The 9,544-nt window shown below is 27.0% G+C and overlaps 1 protein-coding gene across 1 annotated transcript; it reads right to left on the bottom strand.

The window, feature by feature from the left end:
• Positions 1-391: 391 nt before the first annotated feature.
• LOC107429076 (truncated transcription factor CAULIFLOWER A) lies at positions 392-7,340 on the bottom strand. Its single transcript, NM_001323884.1, is given in 8 exon segments — positions 392-810; positions 1,580-1,692; positions 1,941-1,982; positions 2,297-2,338; positions 2,494-2,593; positions 2,688-2,761; positions 2,912-2,990; positions 6,909-7,340. Coding segments are annotated over 8 exon segments (738 nt in total). The 5' UTR covers positions 7,094-7,340; the 3' UTR covers positions 392-707.
• Between the last annotated feature and the right edge of the window lie 2,204 nt (positions 7,341-9,544).

Here is a 9,544-nt window from a genome sequence, read left to right as displayed (position 1 = left end):
CGCTGCCAAGTTTTAAGCTGCAAAAATCAAAGTCAAAGTCCAGTAGCCATACTACTCTTTTTGATGTGTGTAGTAGGAATATATAACTACAGCCGAGATCTATATATAGCTAGCTGATCAAAGGCATCTACAAGATATATCCCATATTAATTTGAAAATTGCCTTTGAGACATGAAGAAAAATCCACATATTCCTTCCTTCGCCATACTTTCCTAGTGTCTTAGCCAGGTAATATTAATTGTCGTGCAAGTATCACGGAGCTCAAGAGTACACATATATTAATTATATGTTAATAATCTTTAAATAACAAAAGAAAGCGCAAAAACTCTTCACCCCCCCCAAACCAACAAAAAATATATATATTATATTATAATGCTTGGAGATATATATATATTTCAAAAAATACAACACTTATATAGAGTTGGATAGAGGAGGTTCATTGGTACAAATTGATCATCATCGTTGGTTTAGTTGATGATCATACCTCCAAATTAACAAGAAGAGTTATAAATAATATGTAGATCAAACATGTTATATATATATGCCAGAATTCATATTTAATATAGCTAGGCACATATATATAGGATGATCAAGCAACAGAACCGAATTAATTAGGTAGATGTTTTTCGCAAACAAACCAAACATATATATATATATATATATACGGATATCTATATATATATGTTTATAGGCAACAAGGCATGGCCTCAAGCAGCAAAACACCCAAGGTGGCATGTGTATAATGGTTCAAGAGTCAGATCCAGCTCGTTCCTCCTCATTTCTGGGGCTTCTACTTCTTGATAATTTCCCCTGTATTTATTTAAATATAATTAATCAAAATTTATAATAGAAAAAATACATATATATGTTGCATTAAGGATACTCTTAATTATAACAAAGATTTATATCTAATTAAGAGAACTATTAGTCTTCAGTATCTGATAATTAATATACAGAATGATCATCATGGGGTTTTCATCCTATTTAAATTCTATACATAATACTGGTTCTTGAATTACTATTTTTATGATTAATTAAACAATGATCAATTTATAGATTTTTAATGGAGTATCTCAACTTAATTTTTAATTAATGTTTGTGAAAATAAAAGAGGAATATATGTGCATCATAAAGAGCCCTAATGCTTTATATATTGACATTTTAATTGCATTGGTAGTGTTTATATGGCTAAGATTTAAATTTTTAGGCTAATCTAGCATACATATAATATATATTCTAGCACACATATATATATATATATATATAGATAGATATATATGCGTATAAGCACCTAACGCCTAGCCAGAAATTACATTGATATTGTGATCCATGCTTTACAACATTTTGTTGATTTTGATATTTTTTTCACAAAATAAACTATAGCTTCATGTCAAAAATTAATTTCTTACATATATATAGTAGTTCATTTATAAAAAATCTTGGACAAATTTTTTGTTTAGGAATATATCAGATAATATATTGCTTAATGTTATTCTGAACAAAAATATGTCTAGGATTCCTTGATAACAGAAAGATATATATATATATATATATATATATACACTTAAAAGACACATACCCAATATTTAAGCAGGGAAGCGGCTGAGGTAGCAGGAAGGATGACGAAGCAGGGCAATGGTTTTGCTGCTCCCACTGCATCTGCTGTGCCACCAATTTCTCCTTTTCCTTGATCTGTATATATTTCCAGTTTACGGAAATTAAAAAGAAAAAAGGAAGAATTATAAAATTAGATATGTCTTACATTTTACGGTTGGGAAAATTGGAAAAAATTTCATCACAAAGCTCTAATTTCCTAAGCTTGATGTGGAAACTGGAAGGTTTCCTCTAAAAATTTAATTATGTACAATATAAGGCTGGTCTACAAGCAATATATGTAAGAAACAGGCATGAATGAATTATACTATATATAGTCAGGTTACCTCCTTTGCAAGTAAGTTGTTTTGCTCCTGCATAGCCTTCTCCTGTCATAGAAAGCAAAAATAGAAATGAAAAATATTGATATTTTTCTAGTCTTGTTAGAGATTTCATAATACCTTCAGGTGGATATTTTGTGTGGTTATAAGGAAAATCTTAGAAATACTAAAGGTTTTAACTTTTTTGAATATAACATATATATTCTCTTCTTTTCTACTTTCATGAGTTATATATTCATTCTTAACGAAATTAAATTTTCAAGTTAACTTTCGATGGATCAACCATGCATTCATATATTTACAATTTTCATATAAGAATACAAACCATCTGTTTCCAAAAATTATCTAGATAATGATCTTACCTTTCTCTGGAGCTCAGAGATTGAATTGTACATGAGTTGATTCTGTAATAGAAAAATACTTTAGTCTCGTCTAAATGAAAGTTTGTCCAATGATTAAAAAAAAATAATAATAAAAAAAAAAAGAAACAGAAATTTAAACGTCAAACAAAACTAGTGAACTTTATATGTACTGGGTCGCCAGAAATTTTCTAGCTTACTTTTCTCGATCGAATTTGTTTAAGAGCAGTATCAAGTTGTTGCTCCAAGTTCTGAAGCTCTTTCAGATTCAGTGAATCCAGATCTTCTCCTAAGTAGTGTCTGGACAAGTTTCAAGTAATTAAATACATGCATTTATATATATATATATATATGTATATATATACAGAATAATTAAGTTAATTAATCAATTTACCTTCGGTTTCTCTGTAAAAGTTCTATTTTAGCCTTAAGCCTTGAAAACTCGAGGGTCCAGTTCCCCTGGACAGCCTATCACATTTCAAATACATCAAAATTTCAATACAAACAGAATGGACTGTAATTAGTGTTTATAAGAATATACAAAGGAAATATATATATGTGTGTGTGTGTGTGTGCGTGCGCACTATTGATAGAACAATATTGGAATTGTACAAGAACCTCTGGTTCAGAAACCGATGCCACTAACTGTCTCTCTGCATAAGAATATCTTTCATAGCGTTCAAGTATCTTCTCCATGCTGTTTCAGTGATCAAAGTATCAATAATAATAATAATAATAATAATAACAATAATAATAATAATAATAATAATAATAATGGAACAAAAGCAAGCTTACATTCTTTGCAAAGTGAAAACATATGGTTAGTTGAAATTATGAAGCAGCTGCACATATATCTTCATATGCTAAGAGAACTAAGCAATTGGAAATGGACTTAGAATGTATTATCATTAAAAGGTTCTCATAATGGTTTTGTTATTTGGTATTAATTAATAATTAATATCAATTTTTTTTCCTTTTAAAACTTGATGAAAATTTGCTCAATTTAGAGAAAGAGGAATAAAAACTTTATTTGCAGTACACCTCTTTGAAGGAATATCTCATTCCATGAAAAACCCAAAAAAAAAAAAGTTGTCATAATAGGGATAGCGCTCTCTTTTTCTTTAATCGTCAGTATCAATATATATATATATATATATGTATTTTTTTTTTTTTGAGCTTCTAGTTTATTAGAACCCATGAAGTATTTCTGGAAAGTATTTCAATTCCAAATACAAGAATGACTAAATTCAAGAAAATAATGGAATATTAATTCTACAAAAAAAAAAAAAAAAAAAAAAAAATATATATATATATATATATATATATATATATATATATATATATATATATAATATTTATTTCATTTATATAAACTAGACAAAGTTTAATTTGCTCCCATAATATATACACTACAGCAAGAGATCAAAGTGGGCATGATTGTCTTTCTTTATTTCAGATGTACTGAGACAGCAATTCCTATGAATGAGCAGAGTAGCCTTGGGTATTGCGTAATCTGAATATTTTTCTGCTACCTGGATAAGTCAGGACTCAATATCTCCTCAAACAGTTTCCCACGACTTATCACAAATACAAGAATACACTGTTTATTGCATCAAATGAGTTTACCAATTTAACATTTCACGTCTACTTTCTTATGCCTGTTCTACAAATTTAGGATACTTTTTTACTACTAAATTCTAAAGGCCTTTTCTTATTTTTTATTTTTTTACTTTTATCTTTATTTATTTTTTATTTTTTATTTTATATTTTATTTTTATTTTTATTTTCATTTATTTTTATATATAATCCATACTATTTTTTTTTTTGATATATACAATTGGGTTTTAGCTATATTGCACTAGACTATTTCAAATTTGGCCTAATCAAATTGGGTTTTCTAAATTTAGTCAAATGATTTTATATGACTTAAAAATTAATTCAGTTCAATTCCGCGTATTAAATTGAAGCTAAATATAGAACATGTAAATCAACTAGATTGAGTTTGATTTTATTTTTGTAATGAATCATATATATTTCTCCTATTTTTGCTTTCACTTCTTATATATATATATATATATATTATATATTTAGTTTCCAATCAAATCAATCTAAGTATTTTCTTTAAAAAAAAAACAAAAAAAAACCTAATATACTAAAAATTTATCTAATATACTAAAAATTTATCAACTATTCAGATTTAATTTTGAAAGATAAATCCATCTCAATTAAAATAAATAAATAAACAAATAAACTGGAGCAAATTTAATGATTATGATCATAGACCTCAATATAAAATTATGAGATGGACCTTATAATGGACTTGTTGATATGTTATACATGTATATATGATTGTTTATGAATATAAGCTAAGCTATAGCATGTAAATTTCGAGGCTAGCTAACATGTATTTATTATGGGTAGGGAGCCAGCGATGAGAGATAAGAATACGTACCATACATTAACACCATTTCCAAAACTCTAATTTTGTTATATCAAAATCCAAAGGTCGTGTCAAAAAAAACAAAACCCAATCAAGAAGGGTTGGATGGCCAACCTAACACACAACAAGTACACAGAAAGAAGCAGAGAGCCAAATAAAGAAGAGAATAACAGGACACTTTGCTGAGACACAAAATCATAATGTCCTGCACTTCTATGCATCTACACAAACTTATTTCGGTCTCCAAATTAATTAATTACTCCCATATAATCATTTTGGATCCTTATAAACGTCTAATTTGTGCTCATTTTGGACATGCCTAGAGAAAGCAATTTTCATTTCACCAAATAAAAAAAAAAAAAATAGAAAGTAAATATTTTCATGCTTTGTTTTCAGAGAGATGTATATATGCACATATATTAAATTTTAAATCTTATAAACATACCTCACATACATTATAAATAATAATTATAATGAAATGTAAGCATTTAGTTGCATCTCATGTTTCAATTTACATTATCATATTGAAAAGATGCACGTAATTTTAAATCAAGAAAAATAATAATAATGAGAAAATGGATATACAAACTCGAAGACTACAAATAAATGGGTGATTTGTCAATTCTAAAATATGCAAGAATCGCAAAAAATAGTAAACTAGAAAATAAAAGGAACACCAAACTTAAAAAAATCAATAATGGTACATAACATAATACAATGAATAATGCTATACAATGTACGTATAGGTGGCCAAGGGAGTAATCTATATGGAATTGTCTTGTCATATTGACCATACTATTTTTAAATTTCCTTCATCATGGTATGGAGATATGGATTAGATATAAATGTTAACTTGTACAATAGTACCAAAAATGATTTGTTGTAAAATTCTTGTTTCAATTAGGAAAAAAAATAAATGCTAATTTCGGCAAAATGAAATATCTGAAACTATGGGTGGTAGATTTTCCAAATGTTAACTTTGGTTCGAACAAAACAGAAACCAAAAAAAAAAAAAAAAAAAAAAAATTTCATCCCCCAAGTCCTGGAACTCATAAATAGGAAAGAGTAGTAAAGAGTGGAATTAACGAACAATTAGCATTTTTTGTTACTAATTAATTATCATTTTCAAAGGTTTAAGAGTTTAAAGCCCTTCATAATATATTTGCTTTTGAGGGGGATATGCAGCTAAATGAGTACTCCAACAACATCTTGTAATAGATATGAATATAAATGTTTAAGATTAGTTCACTAAAGAAAAATATAATTACAAGACATTATTTTTTTTATACCTAATTTTATTATTATTATAATAGTAGTAGTAATAATAATAATAATAATAATAATAATAATAATAATAATAATAATAATAAAACAATTCTATGAAAATTTATACATATTGAAGATAACTAAAAGGTTTTTAGTTTATAAACAGACCACATGTATGGGAAAGGTGTCGATCACTGGTTGTTCCAAAGGTCAAAGACTCCCTCTCTATGTCAGAGACTTAGATGCGACCAGTGAGCTTCTTAGGGCTTCATTTCAGATCAGATTTAAAAAAGTACTTCCCAAAAAACCTATTTTTTTGTTTTTTGTTTTGTTTTTGGTGAATACTTCCCAAAAACATTATTTCTTTATTTTGTTTAATTTTTCATTTTCTACTAAAGCAAGCATCTATAATATGCTAACCTAGCTCTACCGAATAAGCTTCCCAGTTGTCCGAGATTCTCAAGAAAATAAATTCATCTACACCCAGATGAACAAACACAAACACAAAAATTAATTCACCCTGATTTACCAAAAAACAAAAATTAATTCACCAAAAAAAGATAAAAAAGATCAAATACAAAAAAAGTAATATTATTAATAAGAAAAAAGTACCATCGACTCCTTTATCCAAAGAAAACCCTAAGAAAAAAAAAATGAAGATGATGAAAGCCACATATATATAGAAAAAAATTAATCAAACAAGAAAGAAAAATCGAAACATAAAAAAACCCACATCAAGAAATGGAAACATTCATATAATTAACTGAGAAATTCAGAAGAAGAAGAAGCTGCATGAGGGTTGAGAGTATATATACAGGGAAAAAAAATAAAAGTGTAAGAAAGATATATATATATATATATATATGTATATAGATATAGGTATAGAAATCATATATAGAGTACGTATACCAAGAATCTGTGGCGTATTCAAAGAGCTTCCCTTTGTGAGAGAAAACAATGAGAGCAACCTCGGCATCACAAAGAACAGAGATCTCATGAGCTTTCTTCAACAGACCAGCTCTTCTTTTTGAAAAAGTAACCTGCCTGTTGATCTTGTTCTCTATTCGTTTCAACTGAACCCTACCTCTACCCATTTTCTCTCTATTCTATTATATTTTCTTTTCTTTTACTTTCTCTTTGCAACCCAAACAAGCAAAATCCAAGAAAATCCCAAAAAAAGCAAAACCAAACTGAAACTAAGAGAACTTAAAGAGAAAAAAGAAAAAAAAGAAAAAAAGAAAGATAATTAATAGCGCAGTTTTTTTTTTTTTTTTTTGGTTTGTTTAATCACTTCTTCTTTGCTAAATGTGAAGGTGTCTAAGAAAGCATGTGCAATTATATAGAAAAATATATCAGAAAAAAAAAAAATCATATAAGGGAATATAAGTGTGATGAGATATATTGATGCTGAAGTGGTTTTGGTGGGTGAGGGTTGGTGGTTTTTGGAAAACCAGAGTGGTATTTTTTGTTGTGCTGTCGACTGCTGATTCGTTGGAAGACTGTGTAATCGTTATTGTCCAGTGCCTAGGAACCACATATTTTGGTTTTAGGCTTCTCTTTTTCTCTTTATGTAGGGTTCTTTTTTTTATTTTTTATTTTTGCAGCTATGGTGTCAGGGACTTTGTACGGATCATTTATACAATTTAGCTTTCATAGCATTTTGCTAACGGCGCTTATTTAGCCGCAGTAGGCACTGTATAGGTATATATATTGTTTCTTTTGTTTTTTGTTTTCTTGTTAGTGATACAAATATAATTGTGATTTATTGAAAATAATTCTCATTTTATATTGGATTACTGATGTGATAAATTGTTACTTATTCAATTATAATTATAATCATAATTTTAAATTGTTAATTGATGTAATACTTTCAATATTTTATAAATTAATATGTTTTCTTTCAATTTTATCATTATTTTCTCTTTATATATATATATATATATATATATTCTAATGTACATATAAATCTTGTTTTTTTATTAAATAGTGGCGTCAATTAATATTTTACAATATTTTATTTATTAAATGTAAATTAATTTCACGTCTTCAAATTAATGTTTTGGTTTGGTTTCGTATATAAGAGCAAGAAAAAGAGAAAGAATAGGAGAAGGATTTGATCCAGTGTAATTTGAGAGATCCTGTCATCTCATCCCGACTTATTTTATATATATATGAAAAAAAAAAAATTAATGGGTTTGATGTGCTGTAATAATATAATATTTTGTGATTCTCCGTTTTTTATTTTATTTTTTATTTTTGGGTGGACTATACTTATTATACCTGGGGGAGGAGGAAATTTTATTCAGTTTCAAATGTATTTTAAATAATTTTTATCACCGAGTGAAGTCTATAAATAAAAAAATTTAAATTAATTACAATTTGTGAAAATTATATTTTTAGCTTTCAAATTCAAAACACTCTAATTTTAGCTTTCAAATCTCATATTCTTAATTTGTTGCCACCCAAAAATTGATAAGTTTGGTTCAGTGGTTGTACCACTAAGAGTACACCTTTATGTTCAAGTTCCATCCTTGACATGAATAAAAAAAAATCCATTTATAATAAAAATTAATTAGTCTAAAATGCTCCAAAAAAGTTTTAATTTATATTATTTTAGTTTAATATATTTTTTTTAATAAAATATTTAACCAATGCTAAAATACAATAATTTAGGTCCTCTAATATTATTTTGTTACGTTTTAGGCCCTTTATTTTCAAGAAGAAAATTATATTTTAATACCTCAAACCTTTAATTGTCATTTACTAACCAATATTTCAATTAAACCATAATTAAAAATTGAAATTTAAGAACCTAAATTAAAACATTTTAATTAAAAATTAAAACGATGAATCACCTTCTATCAGTTTAAACTATAGGAAAAATTGATAACTCAATTGAGCATGAATGTTGTTTTTATTTGATAGACCAAAATTATTCAAAAGAGGAAAAATAAAAAAAGTCTCAATTTTCGTATAACCAAGCTGCATATACTTTTCTTAGCATACCCTCTTCCTGTCAGTTCCCTCTTCTCTTTTCCCTTTTAAACAAAACATTTTTTTGTTTGGCAATAACCTTTTAAATAAAGCATAAATGCTAAGTTAGTCGGCGGTTACAAAAAGAAAAGAATAAGGGAAAAAAAAAAAAAAAGTTAGTCGGCGATGGATATATATAACAATAGTCTACATTTGCCTTCAAAAATAAAAATGGAAAGATAAATAGTTTAGAAAGACGATTTTTCTTTGTTCCCAAATTGTATATTGTTTTGAACTAGACAAAAAGGTACTGTTAAAGTTGATTATAACTTGCTTATTAATTTTGTCGTGATTATTAATCATCAACTTTTGCATAATGTCAGAATTCTTGTTATGTATAAGCATGATGTGAAATGTCACATGTTTTATCACAAATTTGCAATTATATGCTATGAAGAAAAGAATAAAAGAACAAAAATACAAAGTATATATATAGCATGCTTGTAATAGTTGTTGTAAGGGCTTAATGCAATTAGATGATAGTAAAATGCAATTTGATCTAATTTATTGCA

The sequence above is a fragment of the Ziziphus jujuba genome, chromosome 12 (assembly GCF_031755915.1).
Source record: "Ziziphus jujuba cultivar Dongzao chromosome 12, ASM3175591v1".
Classification (NCBI taxonomy): domain Eukaryota; kingdom Viridiplantae; phylum Streptophyta; class Magnoliopsida; order Rosales; family Rhamnaceae; genus Ziziphus; species Ziziphus jujuba.
This window is presented reverse-complemented; position numbering and strand designations above follow the sequence as displayed.